This window comes from Gnatocerus cornutus, chromosome 6 (genome assembly GCF_029298725.1).
Source record: "Gnatocerus cornutus isolate USDA-ARS CGAHR chromosome 6, icGnaCorn1.1, whole genome shotgun sequence".
In the NCBI taxonomy this organism is placed as follows: domain Eukaryota; kingdom Metazoa; phylum Arthropoda; class Insecta; order Coleoptera; family Tenebrionidae; genus Gnatocerus; species Gnatocerus cornutus.
Window position 1 is genome coordinate 16744062 of NC_142238.1, and position 25670 is coordinate 16769731.

At 35.9% G+C, this 25670-nt stretch overlaps 1 protein-coding gene across 7 annotated transcripts in view; it reads left to right on the forward strand.

Moving 5' to 3' along the window:
- Positions 1-25670, forward strand: part of kug (FAT atypical cadherin kugelei) — a 273159-nt gene that overhangs the window by 230306 nt on the left and 17183 nt on the right. For 4 of the 7 annotated variants that reach the window (XM_088039913.1, XM_088039914.1, XM_088039917.1 and 1 more), the window contains exons 6-16: positions 6681-6742; positions 12303-12458; positions 12901-13005; positions 14942-15094; positions 15147-15360; positions 17020-17564; positions 17626-18123; positions 19934-21188; positions 21234-21458; positions 24442-24465; positions 24751-25188. In XM_088039913.1, the coding sequence (XP_087896039.1) occupies positions 6681-6742; positions 12303-12458; positions 12901-13005; positions 14942-15094; positions 15147-15360; positions 17020-17564; positions 17626-18123; positions 19934-21188; positions 21234-21458; positions 24442-24465; positions 24751-25188 (3675 nt within the window). The remainder of the gene's footprint in view (positions 1-6680; positions 6743-12302; positions 12459-12900; positions 13006-14941; positions 15095-15146; positions 15361-17019; positions 17565-17625; positions 18124-19933; positions 21189-21233; positions 21459-24441; positions 24466-24750; positions 25189-25670) is intronic. The other 3 variants (XM_088039915.1, XM_088039916.1, XM_088039919.1) reach the window with 3 other exon arrangements.

Below are 25670 nucleotides of genomic sequence, written 5' to 3' on the forward strand. Positions count from 1 at the left end.
TAAACCCATTAGCAATAGTCAGCTTTAATTCACTATTAATGGGTCAGTTAAACTCGTACATTATCAATTCATACCTCCCAGGGGTTCTAGTTGCATTTAGACTCTTGGACCGCTTTTATTTTTCGCGAGCGGAATCCAATTACTCTGACAGACTTGTTTTTAAGCTCTCATTTATCTTAATTTCCGACCTGTTACGTTATCGAGGGTGTTTTATCATAGGAATTTTCCGAGAGGGATTATTATATTTTGTATCATTATTATAGCCGATAAACATGTTATAGGCGCATATTTCCGTTCGATATGAAAATGCTCGAGATGCGCTATCATTTTATAAAGGGGCGTTAAGCATCAATCTATTAAGGGGCTGTCAAGCTGAGAATTTAATCGGGAAGAATATTTAGACTAAATAAAGGAAATCAAGACAATTTTATGAGTAGTTTAACAAAAATCTACAGAGAAAACACGAAGAAAATTTATAGTTCGAAGATGACATAAAAATCTACGGAAAATACATAATACATAAAGAAAATAATAGTTTCTAGAGCAGGAATTTTGAGCATTTTCTTCCTTTTTGAATTGTTCATAGATCCTTTCGACTGAAGCAATCTGAGCTCAATATATCGGAAACTACGACAAATCGAAAAAAAAATGGTTTTGTCGCGATTTTTTAGCTAAGAAACCGTTCTTAGAATTTCCAAAAGTCGAAAGTTGCAATTTTTCGCGAACATTCATGACTGAACCTATGCCAAACTTCTGATATCCATATCTCGCTTATTTTTTGGAGTAAAATCGAGTTATTATACATCAGAGTATACGCAGAATTCCCCGCAGTTTCCAAATCTCGGCTTGAGTTTTCGGAAAAATTAATTACTAAAACTATGGCAAAGTTCTGAGGTCGATTTCTCTCTTTTTTAAGGAGTAAAATTGAGAGTTATTACAACTCATTTTATGCAGAATTTTGCGCAAATCCACGTACGACAATAAATAAACGAGTTATGGCGGATTAAAATTTCAAATAGAAGAATTTTCTTTATATTTTTTTCTTGTAGATTATTTTTCTGTTTTCATTATAGATTCTTCTTCGAGCTTCTAGGTTTTCTTTAAATGTGTTTTCAAGTTGGGTTCTTTGCATTTTTTCATTGCATTTTTAATTTTTTTTTCTCTTAAATTTTGTTTATATTGTTTGTAATTAAAACTTGGTGAAAAAACGGCAGCCTTTGCGAGTCCTTTCTCTAGTCCCCAAGCCCGCCCTTGATAACGCAGAACCTATCTAAAACCCCCAATTTAGCAAAGTTGAACTTTTGAGTTAGCAAAAGTCAAATGTACATCTCAAAGCGAAATTACCCAACAGATTTCACGGTTTAAATATTCGTACAAAGTGTTAAAAGCTCCGTTTTGGGGATTACGGCTGAAAATTGGAGATCAGAGTGTTCAGTAAGGACCAGGTGTCGAAATCACAATTATCTTATTAAAATTTCAAGAGCCATTAATTTTTATTGAGAACGAACCTTACAACTGAATAGAGCCATCGATTTGCATATCCGTCACTCAGTAAAACTAATCATAAATTTTTTATTGAAATTTAAATTCAATCACTGCTCAGTAATGAAAGTTTCCATCGCAACTTTGTTGAAAATGTGGAAATGTGTTATTTCAATTATCCGGAATTTTGGAGATTTAATTAAATTTTATTGTGTTTTTCGTGCTAATTTAAACGTCTAGTTTGACCTCTGGAGCAAAAAGTCACGATATTGATCAGGTGCCACCGTTCTAGCATTTAATTATTTCCGATTCTCGTGATAGTTCATACGTCAATATGTCGCCAACATTACAAATACCAACTTGTTCCTGTAACTCTTTTCATCCCACATGTGATTCCCTGATGCATAAATCCACCGATATCAACAATTCGAAGAACTCCCGCAACTTCGACAACACCCAATCAAAAATTGAAAGCGTTTTTATATTTTGAAATTTGCCTCAGTGCTCACTCATTTTATTTGTAGCGCATCTAATGCAAATTCGAGATTGTGGCAACTTTTCTAAGCCGCGAAGAATGGTGGATGCGCCGGGTAATTAGGAAGGTGTAATTTCATTGCGACCTTCACGCGCATATTTGGAAAATTCATGACTAAAACTATGCCAAACTTCTGATGTCGATATTTCGCTAATTTTTAGAGTAAACTTGAGTTATTAAACATTAGTGTCCGCAGAATTTTCCGCAGATTCTAAATCTAGGATTGAAATTCAGATCCGACAACTAATAACTGAGTTATAGCTGATCAAAATTTCGGATAGTTGATTTTCATTTTTCCTAATTTTTCCTAGTTTATAAATCTAAATATTTCGAAAACTATTAGACACATTGAGATGCGATTTGCGTCTATTTGTACTCATCTAATTCAAATTCGAGATCGTAGCGACTTTCCTAAGAAGTGAAAAATGGTGGATGCGCCTAGAAGGTGCGAAATTAACGCGCATATTTGGAAAATTATATTCCTAGCTTAATTTCGCCGGCACTAAAACTGCTTTATTCTTTTTTCCCGGCTAGTCCTAGATTTCATTACAAGCCGGGGTACAATAAAACTATTATTACATTGTAGATTTCCTCTCCACCTGGTAGGATTCGTGTTTTTTGCCGGAAAAAATTGGCACATCTTGGAGCGAAAATGAGAAATCGATCGCCTCAATCTTGATCTTCACAGTTAATTACCGAATCTTAATTACAATCGTTTTTCGATCGTGCGATAAAACTGCAGAGTTTGAAGAAACGATCACCCACGCGATCTGATGATTACCATAAATGCTTGAAAAGTGGGGTCATTACACTATTTTCGGACTATCGAAAGGGAGTATGAAAATCCGGCGATTTTTCACGGTAATTATCCGGAAGTTCTGTAATAAAATAAGGACAAAGTGTAACTTAGTTCGATGTTGAGGAGTTAGGATCTATAAAAGAAAACTTTGCTAAAGCTTGTTGTGTTGGCTGCTTCTGACACCACCAAACAAGTTACTTTTTAGGGTTTTCTTCTTTTGTTAACTTTTCTCGCGATCTACGCCGCTTTTTGTGCTTTTCACTGAACTCGTATTAGTTCGCCCACAATTGATGCTGACACTTATCGCTTTGTCTTGTCGCTTCTACGCAGGTAAATAATATCGTTGAAAGATTTTATTATCGAATGCACCGCATTTAATATTTATTGGAAGTAAATTATTTCCTCGAAGGCTGTTTGGGTTATTTTAAGAAACGCCGCCGTGCTCTAATACTACTGGGTGGATCTTAATTATTAACTGATTCAAGATAACATTGAAGTTGAGGAACCGAAAGAAAATTTCATTTAGTAAATAGTTCAATCAAACATGAATAAATAACAGAAGGTGTTTATAATGTGCGCTTTGTGGTATTGACTTCTCCATTTTGCTTTGACATAAATAGCATCGAATATTCTACTTGAAACTACATTCTCCTAATGGCTACTTGTCTTTCGCTAAAGTTATAATTTATTTTCTTTGTGCCGTGCGTAGGAAATTCATTTTTCTCTACCTTATTGTAGCTGTCACAACAATAAAAGTAGTAAAAGCATCTTTTATTTCTACTACAAACTGCAATTTTTCATGGAATTTTTTCAAAAATCTGTGCAAGTATGGAAAACTAAAAATAAGCAAGAAAGCAGCGAGACGGAATTCTTGTTTAAATTATTCGTTTGGAACTTAAGAATCGATTTTGCGTCGCTGCTCTGATGGAGATTTTGCATTTATTGAAACACAATATGGTTTCGAACGCAAATTGAGTGGTGGAAATGTTTGATGGTAAATAATTCGGTAGTAGAGTGAAGAGTTTATCTAACATTTTTAAGAAAAATAAATAATAAAAATTTTGTAATTTTATCATCATTTTTCTCGTCTATAGACAAATAACTGTTAGAGCCGTTTGAAATTTTGGGTTGTCGCCAAAGGGCCAAAATTTTGGCGCTCCGGAAACGATTTTGCTCGATATTTCCGGAATTAACACAAATATAAAGAAACCGTTTTAGAAATCTATCGCGTTTTTCGTTTTTCTCGCGATTTTTTAGCTAAGAAACTATTCTTAGATTTTTCAAAAGTCGAAAGTTGGAGTTTTTAGATTCGACCGGGCGTAAGATATTGGATTTTGAGTTGGAAAATTCTCAAAACTCAATATCTCCGAAACTACGAAAAATTTTGAAAAACGGTTTTTACCATCGTTTTTCTTGGATCATTTTACTTTAGAATCCACCCTCAAAAGTCGAAAATTTGTTGTTTTTGGTATCTCTTATCTAAAATTTGTTTTTTTGGTTCTAAAAGTTTGATATTAAATCCAATGTCATAAAGACATAATTTTTTCGAAAAAATTAGGGCAGATTCTTATGAAAAAAGCACAAGTTGCTAAAAACCCCATCTTTCGCTCTGTCTTAGTTCCGGAGATATCGAGCTCTAAACATCTCGGAACTAAAAATTCAGTATCAGCAAATTTTAAACGCTTTTAATTCGGTTATTTTTTGGCGTAAGTGAAAATGTCGTTCGGTTTTGGATTCTGCTTGAAATTCTGCGTCAAATGAGCACTAATTGTAAATATAATAATAAATAATATAATTAATAAATAATAATAAATAAGCAAGATATCGACCAAATTAGAGTGAAAAACCTATTTTTTCCTATTTCTTCGAAACTTCAAATTCGAGATATGTAAATTATGCTTCTTATCAACTCGAAGGCGAGGAAAACGATGGTGAAAAGAAATCGAAAAAAAAATAAAATCAAGCCACCTTTGGTCCTAAAAACTAGTTTTTATTAATTTTCAAATTCGAGTTGAGGGCGGATTCTTATGTAAAACAAGCGCTAGAAAAACAATAGTGAAAACCCAATTTTTCTTTCTATCTGTCAGTCATAGCTTTAAAGTATCGAAACAAAAATTTACTATCCGAAATTTCAAATGGTTCTACCTTTGTTATTTGTGGACCGAGGTTAAACAACGAATATGTTTTAGATTCCACGTGAAATTCTGCGTAAAATGAGCAGCAATAATTTAAGTTTGTACTAAGACAACTGAGACATCGAAGATTGAAAATTACTTCTTAGTAATTATTAATTTCTTAGAAAATTACGTCATAATAGGCGCACGAGAAAAAATTGGATCTCTTTAAATTGGATGCTAATGTCGTATCGAAGAATTTTTAAAAATTTTCGCTTACTCTGAAAATGCTAAATTGTTATTTATTTTTTTTCGGATATTCCAAAATTTCCTTAAATTCCTTTTTCTAATTAGATTTATAATATTTTCCATAGATTATTTTAGATTTTTTAGATCGTCATTAAAGTCTCTAACTTGTTTTGAATTTACTTTAGATCCTCTCAATTTCTCTAGATCGTCTGAATAAATTAAAGATTTAGTCCAATTCTCCTTTAGATTTTCCATGAATTTTGTTTAAATTTCCTAGACTTTAAATTTTCTCTAGATTTTCAAGTTCTGGTTGATTTCTTTAGATTTCATCTAGACTTTCTTTCGATTTTCCTTAGATTGTCACGTTAAAATTCTTTGGGCCTTTCGTTTAAACCCGCTCCTGCTTATCGTCCCCATTCTGACAGATGAAACGCCAACTTCACAGCTTATTACATAAAGTCTTAATTATACATTCGTGTCTCTTGGGTAAAACGTCTCGGAAATAGATGTTCTCCATTTGTTTGAACCGAGTACATTCAGTAATTTAAGAATGATTCTAATCTACGTTTTTCACCCTTTCAGTCTGTTAATGATAATTTTCTTGTACGTAATTTTCGGGATTAACAACACCTTCCCAAACCTCGAAACTTAACTCTCCCATTCAGCGGTAGTAGGTAGCACAAAGCTCTTTAATTAGTGTTGGTACTGCACAATCCGATAACAAATTACACATCAGATTTTGGAACGCAACATGTAAGACAAACATCGGATTCGCTTTCACTATCGCGATTTCCATCTTGGAGGATTTAGCGATGTGCGAAATGGGATAGACGCTGAAAACGGGATAGTTACGTTTAATTTCAATGAACTACTTATCAGCTAACCTGCGGGATAACTAATGAAGTCTTATTACAGAACAGGCCGCGTTCAATATTTATATTGGAGTGACATTCCGTCGAGACGCTAACCGAATTTATAATACCGTTTGAATTTTATATGCAGCAGCGTCGCGGCGTTGCTGGCGACCATAAATTTCAACTATTTCTTGGGATTTCATTACGATTGTTGTCGAAAATGAGTTTTTAACTTGTCGAAGTTGAACGTCGTCAAATCCTCGGGTTTACCGCAAATACTTCTTTTTCTCGGCGAAATTATTTCGAGAGCTTTCGCAACAATCCGAGACAGAAAATTTAATCTCCTTTGTTATTATTTAGGAATTAATGGAGCATTTATCTTTGATGTTGAAAAAAGTCTGATCTACTTAGTAAGAATGCTCGGTTTGTGCGCGGATTAATTAAACTCCCAAATTTGATTCGTCAAACATTAGTTTGACAACACGAAAACAGTTTCATTCTATTTTTAATTAACGAGAGAATTAAATGCAACGGGCCGTGTTTAACAAGATTCAATTTCGCGCGGATTTAATGTAATAATCGTCAAAATAGTTTTAATGTACTTTTAAGAGAATCGGGACGTTCTTTAATTATTCCTATTATTCCAGGACTTATCACTACGACTTCGAGGAAGCTAGACAGAGAAACGTTAGACGAGCACATTTTAGAGGTGAGTAGTAAATTGTCTTCTCGCCGAGGATGTTGTTTTATTTTGTTTATGTGTTTAATTAGTTGAGTCACGTAAACCGCCGGCTTTTGTATATTTTATTGCCCAATTTATACAAAGGTGCTTAACGGGAAGAGCGTTGATTGATATCTTAACGATTTTAGAGAACGATATACTTTCTTTTTACTTAATTACTCCCTTCACACTCTTTTATGGGATAATTTACCTCAAGATCTTATCAGGAAGTTGTTTATTCAGACTCATGTTACGCTTATTTTCACCTGTTTTGTTTGAAACTGCTCAAAACATGTGGAAAACGGACTAAAAATATGGCCGTAATTCACTAGTACCAACGTAAGGGGCAAAAATGCGAAATCGGAAAATTATGAGGCACTAAAAGAAGCCACAAATTGGCAAATTTTCAATTTTTTCGAGGTGCAAAAACAAACAGAATTTCAGGAAATTAAAAAAAAACGAAGAAAATCCCAAAAGAATCTAAAACGTGTTTAGAGAATTAGACGAAATACAAAAAAAAGTTAAGAAAATCTAGACGATTTAGACACTAATTCAAACGAATTTTAGACAATTAAAGAAAACCTGAGAAATATAAGAAAAGTCTAAAAACTCAAATAGCAGGTTTAGAGGTCTGCCCAATAAATACAAAGTTGCGATCGAGTTCGTTGTTCGGGTGAGTTTTTTGCTGCAAAAACCAATTTGATAAAGATAATCCAAGCCAATAAATGAATGAATGATTTCTAAAATCCGTTCCTGGTGTTCCAGAAATTTGGAATTTGGGGTTGACAGTCAACAAATCAAAAATAGTAATTTCTCTAAATTTCGTTGCCCTATGATCAAAATTACCAAAATTATACATCAGAATGGGAAATATTGAAAATTGTTGGCTGGTCTTGAAAATACAAATTTCTAAAATCCGTTTTTGTTGCGCAAAAAGTTTGGGATTCGGAACAGAGAATCAACCAGTCTAAAATAGTCATCTCTCCTAATTTCAATGCCCTAGCCTCAACATTATTAAAATTATACGTCTGACTGAAAAATTTGAAAATTGTTGGCCAAGTCTTAAAAATAAAAATTTCTAAAAGCCGTCCCTGTCACGCAAAAAGTTTAATATTGGTAGCAGAGAATAAACAAGTCAAAAATAGTAATGTCTCCAAATTTCATTGCCCTAGGATCAAAATTACTAAAATTATACGTCTGAATGGCAAATATTGAAAACTGTTGGCTCGTTTTGAAAATAAAAATTTCTAATATCCGTCCCTGCAGCGCAAAAAGTGTGGAATTTGGAACAGAGAATCAACAAGTTTAAAATAGTAATCTCTCTAAATTTCATTGCGTCAGCTTCAAAATTACCAAAATTACATCTCTGAATGGGAAATATTGAAAATTGTTGACTTGTTTCGAACATAAAATATTCTAAAATCGTCCCTGCAGCGCAAAAAGTTTGGGGTTTGAAACCGACAATAAACAAAACAAAGATAGTAATTTCTCAAAATTTCATGGCTGGAGCCTCAAAATTGCCAAAATTATAACTCTGAATGGAAAATATCGAAAATTCTTGGCTCGTCTTGAAATTAAACATTTCTAATATCCGTCTCTGTTGCCCAAAAAAATTGGGATTTGGGATACAGAATAAACAAGTCCAAAATAGTAATATCTCCAAATTTCATTACCCTAACATCAAAATTATACTTCTGAATGGAAAATAATAAAAATTGTTGGCTCGTCTTGAACGATAAAATTTTCTAAAATCCGTCCCTGTGGCGCACAATGTTTGAGGTTGGGAACCGATAATAAACAAGTCGAGAATAGTAATTTCTCAAAATTTCATTGCCCTAGCGTCAAAATTACTAAAATTACACCTCTGAATGGAAAATATTAAAAATTGTTGGCTGTCTTGAAATTGAAAATTTCTAGAATCGGTCCCTGTTGCGCAAAAAATTTGGGATTTAGGACAGAGAATAAACAAGTGCAAAATAACAATGTCTACAAATTTCATAGCCTTAGTGCTTCGTCTTAAAAATGAAAGTTTCTAAAATCCCTCCTTGTTGCTCAAAAAATTTTAGTAGACAGACAGTCAAAGTCTAAAAATAATTCTTTTTTAGGCGACTTAAATTAAAAATGGAATGGAAAAAGACACACTTTTTGGCCTTGGTACACAAATAGCTATTTTTGGGTTTACTCACATTCTCCATTTTTTATGTAGAAAGGGAGTGGATCTATGAATTAATTAAATTTATCTAAATCATAAAATTGACAGATGAAAATGACCAAACAACATAGTCCTATTGTTTACTCTAAAAAAATGTTTTCCACCTTTTGCGAGTAATTATGTAAAAACAAAAATATTTACATCGCAGTAAACTAGCTCTGAAGCTCCGCGATAATTCATTTATTTCATGTTTCATCGTAACAAAACATCACAATTTCACGTAATAAAACCGAAAAAAATCCTAGAAATACGTACAAACAAAAACTGAATTTCCAGCGGCTGTGCATGTCATTTAACCATCAGCAAATATTCGCGTTTTGAGACAAACTTGAAGAACTTTGTACATAAATCAGAGAATGTTAAAACGAGTTGATTCGTTAATTTCGGCGCCGACAATAAAATTGAAAAAGCATCAATCTTGTGAAAACAAAATTGTTGAATAACAACCTCTGGGGGGGTTGGGAATTTTTAATTTTCCAATAAAACCTCTCAATTTTATTCGTACAAATATCAATAATCATTTACTGTTCAAGAGTAAAAGCATTACCCAATTCCCTCGACTGTTGATATTCATTTTAGAGTTAATAAAAATGTTATTTCTGTCTAAAAGGAATTGATACTTTTTTGATTGGAAATTTCCTCGCATTTGCTTGGTAATTATCGCAGTTCAATTGGACTTTGTGCTCAATAAGTTAATGTGATTTTGGAAAGTGGCAGCCGGAGCATGTAATCTGCAACAATGACTTAATGCCATCTTGTCGGCTTACGCCATTGTAATCAATGCGAAGGTTGTCTGATTACCATAGACATTGGTAAATGTCACTTCAATTATTGCTTAGCGAGTAAACATGTTACTTAATCCAGATTATTCGAGTCTCTTCCTTTGTGCGAACAGATATCGGAAAATTATATAACCAATCGTAGCATAGTTCTAGATATTCAGAAGCGGAAATTTCATACAGGACGGAGAATTTCGTCCTTTGATCCTGGACAGAATTCTAATCATATCTAATTATAGCATTTTGGAATTTTGCGTCGCAACGAATAAATCCGGTTTTTAAATGCACCGGAAGCGCTTCCTTTGTTGCACATGAACGCCTATTACACAACGCAAAAATAGATCTGTCAATAAAACAGCGCAAAGTAAAACTGATTAATGGACAGTACAGATCGTGCCCTGCTAAACGGCTCTATTCCAAATCCTTAGCTAATGGAAACTGAATGAAAAACCCAAACACACGTTCCAATAAAATGACAGCTCGATTGTGCAATTATTATTAATCGAAGAATATTAACAGCGCAACCTTTTCAACATCTCTTTTCGCTTTGAAGTTAATCACATGCCAACACAGCACATTAATCTCGACGAAATTCGAATTTAAGGTATAAGAAAGATTCCGGTTATTTGAAGCCCTCAGCAGTTGCAGGCTGTTTACAGACGCTCCCGGAACAGATACAAAAGTTAATTGAAATGAAAAAGTTGGGCGGAGGCGGCTTTGTTAGTCTTTATTTAACAAATACAAGGAATAATATTTTGGTGTTGAGTGAGCTAAATGTGGCGAACACAGTAAACAACAAAGAAAATTCTACAATAATAATTCGAACGGAATTGATGGTTTGTGATCGCGTTTAACACGAGTTTCTAGAGAGTTTTGGGGGAATTTATCATTTTGTTTGCTAAGGCAACAGTACTTGCAGTACCACTCTGAACGAGAAAACATCCCATCGCGAGGCTGAAATTACCAAAATTACGAATTTTCAGGAAGGATTTCTCATATTTTGTCTTGAAAGTAAAAATTTCTAAAATTGTGGCTTTCGATTTTCAGTGTTGCAATTTGGCAGAGTTATTAAACGATTTAAAAACCAGTAATTTTCTCAAATTTCATAGTTGTAGCACTAGAACTACCAAAATTTAAGGGAAAATTTCTTCTTCTTTCTTCAAAAATTCGTCTTTGAATCAAAAACTCCATAAAATGTTTAAATGAATATTATCTAGCACCTACCTTCTAGCACACACGCCCGAATGAAACGTCTCCAAAAATGGAAACGAAACTAATTATTATAAATGAATTCATAAGTTACAACATAATTGAGCAACGCCTTTTTCCCGATCTAACAAAAACCAATCCGTTGGCTCTGTTGCCAGTGGTTTCAAAAATAAATTCGAGCTTCGACCTTTTAGTTAGAAAATCTTGTATGAAATACTGGGAAAAATGTGTTTTATACCATCGGTACTGAAAGAAGGAAAAATCAACTACTTCTCCCTCTAGTTTTATAAATGTCTATTTTCAATTTGAGAAGATTTTAATTATGAGTTTAATGAAATACAACAAGCTCAACTTTTTCGATACATTTGAAATTGATGATTCCCACATAACATTTGCCGACATTAATAACTGTTTAGTTTGATTAAAAGCAGTCAGTGATTGAATTTCATTACAGATTGATTTGTTCCAACAAAACGGTGTATTTATTGTTCCATTTTCTGTAATAGTTAATACAAATCATTCGTCTGAACGGACATTGTTAAATATTTGGTTTTAACATTGCCTGTATATCGACTTTTTATAACACCCCATTATAGAGATAGATTAGTTTGCATTGTACAAAGTTGTAGCTTCGGATGGATAATTTAAATAATTGGAATTATTGAGCCACATCGCGACGATGCACGTTTCCAATCACGGGGAAGAGCAATCAGACAAAAAGTGCGATTAAACAGACCACTTTACAAGATTACGATTTTTTGGGAATTTTTGTAGAAGCAATTTCTGGGGAAAACCTGAATGTAACGTGAGGTTCGAGAGCTTTCGTTGACATGAGAGGTAATGAAAAAGCTCGAGCTACTTATCCGATTTGTGAAAATTACTCGATTAATAATTAAAGCAGCGGTCTGCAAAAACTACTTAACCCATTACCGCCTAGTGTCCTATATGTATGTAGGACAGCAAGTTTACATTTTTTTTAAGTACTTTAGAATTGCATTTTTTGCATGTTTTATTTTTTACCATAAACTACTGTTTACTACGGTTTTCAGCAAAAAAAAAACCTCGGTTTTCAGTGCATTTGTCACTTCACCGTATTTAATTTTGTTAAAAAAAATGGTTTGTTTTATCGAGATCCACCACCAGTTTTATTTAATGTTACTTATTTCTATTACAGCCTGTATAGGACAGCTTAGAAAAAATAGAAGACAAACATTTTTTTTCAAGATTTTTATGTAGGATCACTTAGGTATCTAAACTAAACCTCATATGTAAACTTTATGAAAAAAAAATTCTGGTAGCGGGCGTGAATGGGTTTTAAGCTCGTCTAATTTAGAGTACGTTGTTTCAGGTTCTGATAAGCGATAATGGCACTCCAGAGCTGTCATCCACGACGTACGTCATCGTCAAGATCAAGGATATCAACGACAACGCCCCCGAATTCGAGCAGATCTCTTACAACGTTCAAATACCTGCAAGCGCCGATTTCAATCAACCTGTCTTTCAGGTGCGTTTCCCCGTTTGTACAGTCGAGTAAAATTAATCCATTTAAGAGATTCATGGTTGTGCTATCGAAGAATGTTTTTCAGAAGTTGTTAGTGTTAACATTGTTTGGAATTCTCCGCCATGTACATACAGAGTCGCGTTTCCATTTCGATTTGTTTCCACATGATTTGTATTTTATCTCACGTTACATGGCATATTCTACTCTCAACTAGATGTTAATGTCACTGCTACGTAGATAACGAATTATCCACTTGTAAGCCGTGCATTGCACATGACATATGCAAGTTTCCTCGTTGTCTGTTTCAATGTTTTTGCTCACCAATCTTAAATGTCCGCTGTCTACATCCCACATCCCCCGCGATCAGTTTTAAGCGGTCACATTGGGTGAAAATACGACAGCTCCAACTTGTTGAGTCGTCATTAAAATTCTCTTAACGATCCAGAATGACAGCCCAGACGATTTCGACGGCGCCGACGCCGCTACCGACGATGATACGTGGGATTCTCATGGTCCTGCAGATCTTGCAGGGCTCGAGACGGTTTTCCGGGTAAGCGGGATCATCAAGTGAAAAACTAACTAGAATTGCATGAAGTGTGACAACTTTTTAACGGAAATAACTTCACTCATTGCATCATTTAATGCATGATCGATGGTCATCAGTGCAGCATGTAAAGTGCACCCATGAGTGGAACGAACTGGACTCGGAGGAAAAAGTGATCAATGCAGCCGATTTCGTTGCGAGGCACGAGCTTGACTTGCTTTAATTACACTGCAGAACAAAGATTTTGTCCACTGAATAGTTTCATCAAAGTTTTTAGGGAAGATTTTTTATTCTCAGATTGTAGAGATTTTACGGGACTCTGAGCTTTTGGTTCTTGTAAAATTTTACTTTTAATTGCTCGAATGTGGTATTAGTTGTCTGCAAAAACAAATGGTAATAAGCTCGCCAAAATTTTTGCTGAAGACTCGAAGTGAAAATTTCTAAAATCTGTCACTTATGCCCAAAACATTTAATAACAAAGCCAAGAATAGTAAGCTCCCCAAATTTCATTTCCATACAGACAATTACAGGCTTTCAAAAAAAAAAGTTTAAAATTTTTGCTGCAGTATGAAAGTGAAAATTTCTAAAATCTGTCACTTTTGCCCAAAATTTTTATAATTTGGCACACTCAATAATAAACCCAAGAATAGTAAGTTCGCCAAATTCCATTGCCATAGAGCCAAAATTACCAGAATAACATGCTTGAAGCAAATAGTTCAAATTTTTTGCTGTAGTCCCAAAGTGAAAATTTTTAAAATTTGTCACTTATGCCCAAAATCTTTGAAATTTGGGACACTCACGAATAAGGTTAAGAATAGTGATTTCACAAAATGTCATTGCCATAGAGCCGAAATTGCCAGAATTAAAGGCTATAAAAAAAAAGTTCAAAATTTTTGCTGCAGTCCCAAAGTGAAAATTTCTAAAATCTGTCACTCATGCCCAAAATTTTTGTCATTTAGGAGACTCAATCATGGAGTCAAAAATAGTAAGTTTCCCAAATTTCATTGCCATAGAGCCAAAGTTACCAGAAAGTCTAAAAGTGAACATTTCTAAAATAGGTCACTTATACCCGAAATTTTTGAATTTTGGCACACTCAATAATAAAGTCTAAGATAGTAGTAAGTTCGCCAAATTTCATTGCCATAGAGCCAAAATTACCAGAATTGCATGCTTGAAAAAAAGTTCGAACTTTTTGCTTCAGTTTCAAAGTGAAAACTTCTAAAATTTGTCACTTACGCCCGAAAAAATTGCAATTTGCTACTCTCAATAATAAAGTCAAGAATAGTAAGTTCTCCAAATTTCATTGTCATAGAGCCAAAAATACCAGAATTACAGACTTTGAAAAAAAATTTTTGCTGAAGTCTCAAGTGAAACTTTCTAAAATCTGTCACTTATGCCCAAAGTTTTTGAAATTTGGGACACTCAATAATAGAGCCAAGGATAGTAAGTGCCCCAAATTTCATTGTCATAGAGCCAAAATTACCAGAGTTTACAGGTTTAAAAAAAAAAAACAAAATTTTTACCTCAGTCTCAAAGTAAAAAATACTAAAATTTATGTGATATTTTTTACTTTGGCAGTCAATAAAGAGGCAAAAGAAAATTTTCACAAAAACAAAAATTGTGGGCCGAAAGGGCAAAACTGCCACCATTTTTCCACATTTTATCCAAGGAAAAAAGTTTGATCCCGTTATGCAGTGTAATTAATTAAGTTTGAACGGGAAATCGATGAGTTGGTCTCGCGGTGGCTGTATTTTTTAACTTTTCCTTCTAATGCGATTTCGATAAAGGCAATTTTCATCCTTGGTTTGCGTCTAAATCCCCCCTCTAAAACACACTATAATAATCCAGTTTTCACATTTCCTCGTCAAAAAGTTGTCTTTATCGCCCTCTCCCCTCACACAAAACCTCTTGCAACCCTTTAAAACTTCCCCCCTTTCTCCAGGTTCTCGCTTTCGACCGCGACGAAGGCGCCAACGGAGAAGTCCACTACACCATAAAATCCGGCAAAGGCAAATCTAAATTCAAAATAGACAATACGACAGGAATGGTGTACGCGCAGAAGGGATTCGAGCCGGGGCAAGAATACGAGTTGAATGTAAGACATTAATCTCCGTCCCCGAAACATAAGTTAACTGTGTTATTATTAGATAAGAGCAACGGACGGAGGCAACGCGTCGAAGAGCAGCATCTGCAAAGTGTCGGTTCATGTCGTGGCAGTGCCTTCAAAATCGAAACACGCTCCTTCTATCACAAAAGCTCAGCAACCAGTCAAGTTGACGGAAGGTGACGAAATCGGGTTTCTGGTTGCCACGATCGAAGCGAGCGATAAAGATAACGACACTTTGTGGTATGATATTGTGGGTAAGTTCAGAAGTTGAGTGATTTTAAGAGCGAGTTTGCCAAGTCAAACAATAATAAACCGGACGAATAACACTGGTCAACACGATTTTTGTCCTCGGCGTTCTTATGTAATTTGATGACCTGGACCGATCGTGACCTTGAAAATTCTCTAGGACCCCCAGTTTTTGAGATATACACTCAAGATAATCACTTATTTCTATTCAAAAGATCTTTTAGACGAAGAGAAATATAAAAAAAAAAACAATTTTAAAAACGGTAAACAGAATTTTTTTTGTTACCCTGATACCTATAAGTATGTGAAAATTGTTAACAATTTATTAGGTAACGTTTAAAATATGACTTTGAGTCAATTTTCATAAAAAAATAAAAAATATATAGAATAGAAAAGAGTCTAAGTAAAAGAATAGTAAGTTCCCCAAATTTCATTGCCATACAGCCAAAATTACCCGAATTACAGACTTGCAAAAGTGCAAAATTTTTGCTGCAGCCCTAAAATGAAAATTTCTGAAGTCTTGTCACTTATGCTCAAAATGTTTGAAATTTGGCACACTCATTAATAACATCAAGAATAGTAAGTTCCCAAATTTCAGTGCCATAGAGCCAAAATTACGTGAATTACAACAGGCTTTGAAAAAAAAGTTCATAATTTTTGCTGCAGTCCCAAAGTGTCACTTTTGCCCTAAATGTTTGAAATTTGGCACAATCAGTAAGTAATGATATTTGTCCAGCTAGATTTGCGATCGGGACCCCTGTGTTTTTTTTTTGTTTTTTTTTGTATATCTTGCTCTGTACGATGAACCTCCAGTTTTTCGTTCGTATAAAAAATGTAATTTGCGAAATTTGACGTTTTTTTTTTTTTTAAATAAATCCCACGGGAAATATCTTATACAGGGTGTTAGGTAACGTTACGGCCATAGACTAATGGGTAATTAAGGAAGGCGAACTGTCTCGGAATCCGCAATTAATTTTATTTTTTTCGTTTTAGTTCAAAAGCTACAAGGCTTTAAAGTTGACCAATAGAAGGGCGTCAAATAATTTTTCAATTTTACAGAAATCCAAGTAGCTTTTGGACCAAACGAATAATTTGTCACTTTCCCGTCACATTTGAAGTTTGAAATCAGTGGCGTCAATAAAAGGGAAAAACACCGCAATTTTATTCAAAAAACAGACAAAAAAGCAACACTACAATAGATGTTCAAAATGGCCACCATCTTGTTGAACACATAATTGTAAACGACGCAACAATGTTTCCTTTATAGTACCCAACACGTTTTTGTTTTGACGAACTTGATTTGTAAAGTCCACAAAAATGGAACAAGTACGCCACTGATAAAAAATTAGAACTGTCAGTTTGACATTAAACAAAAAATTTCCTTCAGTAACTCTGATTCAAATTTTTGTAACCTTAGGTTACATGTTAGGTAACGTTAACACCCTGTAGTTTAATGTTTTTTTTTACTTTTTTTCATTGTTTATGTAAAAATGTATCCTCCAAATTTGAAAACATTTCATACAGTAAGCTTAGAGCAAGTTTGCCAAGTCAAACAATAAAAAACGGGAAAAATAATTAAACAACAAGTTTCGAACATCGAGATTACAGCCGCGAAGTGAACCTAAAACCCTCGTCAATAAGTAATTAACGTTGAGTCGGTTTTTCAGGTGGAGACGCAAGAAACTACTTCTATATTGGCAGAGAAACCGGAAACGTCCTCCTTGCCCACAAATTGGATTACGAGACGCAAAACGAGTACAATCTCAACATCAGCGTCACTGATTCTGTACACACTGTCTACACGCAGTTGAATGTATCAGTAATTGATATCAACGACCACCGACCGGGATTCTCGGAGAATTTGTACAAAGTCGAAATTTCCGAAGCCGTCCCTGTGAACACGGAGATTTTGCGTTTACGCGCCGTCGACGACGACGACGAAACCAAACTAATCTACAGCTTCCATTCGGCTAGAAACTTGATTTCTTTACAAACGTTCAAGGTTGACTCCATCACCGGAGTCATTTACTTAACGGATACTTTGGACAGAGAAAGCTTGGACGAGCATATTCTAACAGTGATGGTACGCGATGGCGGCACTCCCGCCAAAAGAAACTACGCCAGAGTGCGCATCATCGTCCACGACCACAACGACCACGTCCCCCACTTCTCCGAGCAAATCCTCGTCGGGAAAGTCTTTGAGTCTGCGGTGGTAAGTAGCAACCCAACCCGGCGCCTCCACCATTTTTTATTTTATTTTTTTATTTTTTTAGGTTGGCAGCGCCGTGCTGCGCGCCTTCGCCGTAGACCACGACAAAGGCGAAAACGCCCGCATCACCTACTCCATCGTCTCCGGAAACTTCGGGAACGCCTTCGCCATCGACCAGGACCTGGGGATCGTCTCCGTGGCCCGCGAGCTCGATATGACCACGAATCCCGAGTACACGTTGAGAATCAAAGCGACGGACCACGGTCAACCGGCGCTTTCCTCGTCGGTGCCCGCCCACATCATGCTTACGATGGCCGATAACGCGCCGCCAAGGTTCACGCTGAAGGAAGTCGCCGCGGAGATTTACGAGGACCAGCCGTTGGGGGCGTACGTGGCGCATTTGAACGCGAGGAGCACTTCTTCGTTGCAGTTTGAGATTATCGATGGGAATGGGGATGGGGAGTTCTTAATTAGTCCGAGCACAGGGGTTATTACGACACAGAAGTACTTGGATTATGAAGTTAATAAGTTTTATAATTTGACGGTGATCGCGACGAATATGGTGAGTAATTCAATTTGTTTCTTACCGTCAAATTTTGGGGCAAGGGTGGCAGCTTTGTCACTTTATAATCTCCAAATTTCGTTAGGATGCCAACCTAAAAAAAAATAACTGTCAAATAATAGTAATAAAAATAAAAAAAAATAACTGGCAAAGTAGACATTTGCAACCTGAACCTAATTATGTATAATTCAAAGGTATTAAACGTCGATTTCCTTTAGAATTTGTGTGCTTAAAATCTCGGAAACTATTACAGATTATGAGATGCGGTTCGCACCATCGTTTAGACTTTCCAAAAGTCGAATGTTGCAGTTTTTCGGGAAAATTCATGACTAAAACTATGCCAAACTTCTGATATCGATATCTCGCCTATTTTTTGGAGTAAACTTAAGCTATTATACATCAGTGTACGCAGAATTTTACGCAGATTCCAAATCTGGGATTGAAATTCAGATCCGACAACAAATAACTGAGTTATCGGATATTGGATTTTGAGTTGGAAAATTTTCAAAGCTCGATATCTCCAAAACTAGGAAAAATTTTGAGAAACGGTTTTCACTATCGTTCACTAAACTATTTGCCCGATCGATTGAAATGGTCAGTAGGTAAATCTGGAGCTGCTCTTTCGATCGATATACAGAGTCCGACAACACTTGTGTCCACCCCCAAAATCGTCTTTAATTTTAAAGATAAAATTTTGAAAATTTGCATACGCTTACAGTTGACAAAGCTCTAGAAACTGACGCAAAAATTTGTTTTTTATTACCGATAGTTTTGGCGCCGCGACGCCTTAAAAATGTAATTTTTAGTTAATTGTGAGGGTTTGTGATATCAACCCCTATTTTTTTCCAATATAAATATGTTCAAAATATCTCAGTTGTTATTTTAGATTCAATGCAAATTGTCTTCAAAATTTGAGATAAAATGCGGTTTTATCAAGTTAGTTTCCAATTTCATTACGTCAAAGTTGTGAACTACGTTTACACCCATCTGTCAGCATCTTGTGTCACAAATGACATCTATCCTTTGACTCGCTTTAGTTTGTAACAAAAGTCTTACTTGATAAAATTGTGGCTTTGTCGATGTTAATTAATGATTTCTGGTGTCCATAAAGTGCAAAATGCCCGAGTTAATCAAAATTGACCTTCATAAGAGTGAATGAAGTGACTTGTGAAATTTTGGTGTAAACGTAGTTTGCCGCTGCGCTGTTATAATTTTGAAAACTAACTTCATAAAACAACGTTTTTTTCGCAAATTTTAAACTCAATTTGCATCAGATTTGAAATAAAAACTCAGATATTTGTATCACAGTTATGTTGAAAAAAAAATTGAATCTCAAAAATCGCTAAAATTATACTTCTTAGGTGTCGTGACGCCAACCAAACCGTGATAAAAAAACAAATTTTTGCGTCAGCTTTTAGAGCTTTGTCAACCATAAACGTCGGTAAATTTTCAAAATTGTATCTTTAAAATTAAAGACGATTTTGGGGGTGGGCTCATTTTGGGCTCATTTAATGCAGAATTTCGCGCTAAATCCAAAAACATTTCGTTCGAAAACGATTTTGTTCGATATCTCCGGAATTATGACAAATATCAAACAACCCTTCACCTTAGAAATCGATCTTGGATTTTCAAAAAGTCGATTTCTCGCTTGTTTTAGCGTAAAATTGAAGTATTATAGCTCATTTGACGCAGAATGTTGCGCACATTCCAAATCTGGGTTCAAAATTCACATCCGACAACAATTAACTGTTATAACATCTGATATAAAAGAGCAATTCAGCTCAACTTCTGGATATTTCCATGTTTCCAGGCGTCGGCTTCGGCGACATGCAACGTGATCATCCACATCCTGGACAAAAACGACAACGTCCCCAAGTTCCTGCAAGCGAACTACTCCGGCACCATCAGCGAAGCGGCCCCCATATCCTCGCTCATTTTGACCAACAGTAGCGAGCCTCTGGTGATCAAAGCGTTCGATGCAGATTCCGAAACCAACGCGTTGTTGCATTACGACATCATCGACATCCTCCCCCGGAGGTACTTTCAGATTGACTCCTCCACCGGTGCTATTCGGACAATCAGACTGTTGGACCACGAGACTTACGACAGGTTTAGCTTCCACGTGCAGGTGTCGGACAGAGGCAACCCCAAACTAACATCCGAGACGACGGCAAGGGTGGACATCGTCGTCAGTGATATAAATGATTGTCCCCCGAGGTTCACCCAAGGTGTCTACAACGTCACTTTGCTCCTCCCGACTTACAAGAACGTAGCAGTTGTACAGATGAACGCCACGGATCCTGACAGCTCCGAAAGTACAAAGTTGAGGTTCGATATAATCGAAGGAAACAAGTTTGGTGTGTTCGGGATTGAGGCAAAGAGCGGTTTGATCACAGTGCTGCAACCTGACAATATGAAACATTACTATAAACTCCACGTCCGCGTCTCCGACGGGAAGTTCTCCAGCGTAGCGAAAGTCTTCATCAGGGTGGAAGAATCCGACAATTCCGGCCTTATTTTCCAGAAGTCTCTCTACGAAGGGTCAATCGTTGAAAACTCGACAAAGATCACCACCGTTTGCGTGGTGAACGTGCTAGGTAGTGCCTTAAACGAATACATAGAATTCACGATCCTCAACCCGACCAAGATGTTCACAATCGGTCTGACTTCCGGCGTCATTCGCACGACTGGTTTGAAATTCGACCGGGAGCTCCAGGACAAGTTCGAGCTCATCATCGAAGCCCGCAGCCACCACAGCGAGAAGCCGCGCGTCGCCCACGTCATCGTCAACGTGACGATCTTGGACATCAACGACAACTGCCCCATGTTCGTCAATCTTCCCTATTACGCCGTCGTGTCCGTCGACGACGAGAAAGGCAGCACCATCACCAAAGTCCATGCGATCGATCTCGACAACGCCGAAAACGGCGAAGTGCGCTATGAGCTGATTAAGGGCCATGGAGAGCTCTTTAAAGTTCAAAGAGAAACGGGCGACATCGAAATCAAGCAGAACTTGGAGGGGCACAATCGCGAATACGAATTGCTGATCGCAGCGTACGATAAAGGTAATTTCCATGATGACGAAACTCGTTCTAAAAGTGTCTTCGCAGGAATCACCCCATGCCGAACTGATGTCACAGTCCATGTTAAAGTGATTGACAGATCGATGCCGGTATTTAAGAAGCAGTTTTATTCGGAAGTTGTGCCGGAAAACGTGGAGTTGCATTCGCCGCTGTCGACTTCCATCGAGGCGGAGTCGCCGCTATCGAGGAAACTGATTTATAGCATCGTCAAAGGAAATGAACTCGAGGAGTTTGCCCTCGATTTTAACACAGGTATGTCTTATTTAGAACACGCGAAAAAACGATTTCCAATCAAGCACAACATTAGCTAGTCAAACTGCCGATTTCAGGCTCTAGTTTATAGTCTAGCCAGGCGTAAAGAAATTGAATTTCGTTACTTTTACTACACAATCCAACAGAAAACGTACCAAAAGAATAAAAGTGAAGTCGCAATCGACCGATAAAAATCGCCAAAAAGTGAAAAATTCGCCCCGCGCATCCGCCATTTTTAAAGCTAGACTATATCGCCGAATGATTACCGCCGGAGCTTAATGCTTGTTTCAACCGCAATGGCTCCATCTTGGCTCTTTTTCTTCATCAAAACAAACGGCGAGTAATTTAGATGTCAGAATTGACACTAATCTCGCCGTTTATAAGACACTCATGAAAATAAAGCAACACGCCACGATAAAAATATCTCTGACGTTTATAACTTCGCAGTTCATTTCAGTGCTACAAGTGGCATAAGAATTGCGGAGCTCGATAAAAATCATCTCGGAATTGCGCCCGAGGTTTTCAGAAAATCTTCATTAGAAATGCAACAATCGCACATTTAGGGCGCATTTCTGCATCAATTCTGAATTGGGACTTTTTTTTGTGCCGCTCGCATTGTACTATGTTTAAAACTACTTCTGTTCTGTCACTTTGGATTTCTATCGATAGGGTCACTTGTCAAAAATCAAAATGGCCAATAAGAAAAGAATTTAAATAACAATTGGAAAAACTAAGCAGAGGTTGAGTCAGTTTTATCCCTTTAGCGATCCAGTTGACCTAGTATTTTGTATTTTGTGGTTATGTAACCAACGTTCCAATCATTATTTTCGTAAAGCGGCTTTTTTTATTTGGACGGAAAATCATCGGTGACTAGATGAAAATCTGCACGCCGCATTTGTTTTATTAATTTTTTTAAATTCAACAGTTTTAGCACAAAAATAATGAAATTTGGTGAACTTATTGACTAAAAGGCGTTTAGTAAGTGTAAAGTCCATTTGAATAAATTTGGCCGCTAGCTTTAACGCAGTACGCTATGGACCCAAATTGTCAGAATGGCAAAAAAAAGTAGGTAAACCTGAACTGACCTTGGTGAAATGTATTCGTCGAAAATTATTATTGGTTTATTGTCTTTGCGATAGAAATAACTATGATTTGTTGGGGTAATGATTGATGATACGCTGAGGAAAAACAATTATCCTAAAATCCGAAAATTACCAATGTATAAGACAGGAGAACTATACATAATATCATATAATGGACTATACATATTTACAGAATTTTAGAACAAGAAGGAATAATTCAGTTTTTTTTCTAAAACGAAAGCAAATTTTTTGTTAAATTTTGTAAATCCAGCAGTTTTCAAAGAAACGTAATGAAATTTGCGGTACACATTACGTGCGAGGCATACAGTCAGTGTACAAAATTACAGAATTTTCGAACAAAAGGGAAATAATTTTAGAATTTTTTATTTCTAGGACGAATTCAAAATTCAAAATTTTCGATTAAATTTGGTAAATCCTACAATTCTAACACGAACTAACTAACAGGTGTTTAGTGAGTGTAGTAAATTACAGAATTTTTAAACAACATAAAAGAATTTTAGAATTTTTCATTTCCAGCATCAATTCAGAATTATTTTTTTTTAATTAATTTAATAACAGTTTTAATAGAAAAGCAATGAAATTTTGTGAACTTATTGACTAAAAGGAGAATTAGTAAGTGTACTAATTTATAGAATTTTAGAACAAAGAGGAATGATTTTAGAATTTTTTTTTCTTAATTTGTATTTTAAATATTTCCAAGTTGCTATGGAAACAAAGCTACTCTAACATTCCGTATCGAAATGGATATTCTAGCACTGAAAACGAATTAGAAAATAGCGAAAATAGCTCTGTTACAAGAACAAATTAGGAAAAATAATATAAAAACCTCGTTCATAAGGCCATTTAGGCACTCATCCATTATAAAACTCGCGGCTTTGCCGCTCGTTTTATAAACTTGGATTCGTGCCTAAAAAATTGCCTTATGAAACTCGGTGTTTTAATATACTATTCTAAAACGAAAGCAAAATTTCCTGTTAAATTCTGTAAATCCAGCAGTTTTTAAAGAAACGTAATGAAATTTGGGGTACTTATTATTGAAGAGACATGCAGTCTAAATTACAGAATTTTACAACGAGGGTTTTTTTTGAATTTTTTTAATTTTTAGACCTTTTTTTATTTTATTAAATTCTGTAAATTCTACAATTTGGACACAAATGTGATGAAATTTGGAGTACGTACTAATTAACAGGCATTTAGTGCGTGTATTAAATTACAGAATTTTTAGAATTTAGAATTTTTCATTTTCAACATCTGTTCAGAATTCCATTTTTTTTATTAAATTTTCTAAATTAAAAAGTTTTAACACAAAAACCATGAAACTTCGTGAGCTTATCATAATAGAGGCGTTTAGTTGGTGTACTAAATCCCAGAATTTTAGAACAAGAAGAAAATAATTTCACAATTTTGTGCTCAGAAACGTCGCCAAGCGGCATAAGAATCGTCCCCGAGCTCGATAAAAATAATCACAGAATTGCGCCTGGTCGTGAGAGGAGTTTTTTCATAAAATCTTCATTATAAATGCAACAAACGCAGAAATAGAAGCACACTTAGGACGCATCGCGAAATAATTCAGGCAGTTGAAAGTTGTGTCTTTTACTTTTTAAAAATGTTCTCCTTTGAGAATATGTCCGGAGCACCAAGAATCGATTTCTGCTTCCATTTGCATAAAATCTAAAGTTAAAAAGTCTAGCCACTGAGCTTTTGGTATTGACATGGAGAGAAATCGAGTTTATCGTAATTGTGTTTGGTTTTACTTCACTTTTGTTCTTTACTTCTCTGTGGTGACGGTTTCCACCAATTAACACGTAGATCCTTTAAGAATGATAGATAGATCCTTGATATGAATATCGAGACAATTAAATAAAATTTCCTTTTCGCAGCCCCCGACAGTAACAATGGTCCCTGTGAGTATTTGCATTAAATTATTAATGTTTCAATTTATGCTTTTGGGTTTGCACACCTGTTGCTTTTTAACATGTCCCTTGAAGTGCCTTTCGTTCTAACGTAGCACCACTACTCGCATGAATCACACTTTACTCTCTTATTTATTTTCCAAGTCACTTTTACTGGTTCGTCTTTCACTTCATTTTCGTCCCATGTTCGTAAGAATTAGATGCTTGATATTTATGGCGTCAACACTTGAAAAATTGCCGATTGCAGTCCTTCGAAATAACGACCTCTTCTCGCAGGTGTTATCTCCGTCGTCGACGAGCTAGACTTCGAGCAGCAATCCCAATACGAGCTTTTAATCCGCGCAACAGACTCCGTTTCCGGAGTCTACGCGGAAGTTCCCGTATCGATAGTCCTTCAGGACGTTAATGATTGCCCGCCGGAATTCACTCAGGAGAGTTACAATGTGTCGATACCAGAGGCGGCGCAGTTCGGGACGCCCGTCCTCACCGTCTTCGCCAACGACAACGACACGGGAATTAACAAGAAAGTCAGTTATTCCATCCAGAACGACAGCAGCAACTCGAGCGAATATTTTTACATCGACGAAAACGAGGGAATTATCTATTTGAAACAAGCGTTGGACCATGAAGAGGCGAGCTCGCATCATTTCGTCGTCGTCGCCAAGGATTTGGGAGTGCCGAGTCTGTCGAGCACCGCTCACGTCTGGCTCACAGGTACGAAGCGTTTTCTTAAGTTGGAGCTTAAGAGGAGGCGACTCGTTTTGCTCATTTCAAAAAAACGATGCAATGAGAAACATCGCTATAAGATAAAAACGAATGGAATGTCTAAAATATTTTCTAGACATTATCCGGGGCAATCTTGTAAAAAAGATGTTTAAACAATTAAAAATTAATTTTATCAAACACGAAAAATTTATATGTATGTTTTTAATAAAAAAAAATGAACTTTTGACGTAAAAATTAAGAAAGATACTTTTCTTTTAGCTTGTCAGATCAATTTATTTCGATAAACTGGCAAATCGACCCGGTTTAACGAAGCCAAACTTGAAATTGGCCGCTAAGTCTTTAAAATTTTAAATCCAACAATTTTCAAAGAAACGTAATGAAGATTAGGGTACTAATTACTTGAGAGACAATTAGTCAGTATAGAAAATGACAGAATTTTAGAACATGAGGGAAATAATTTTAGAATTTTT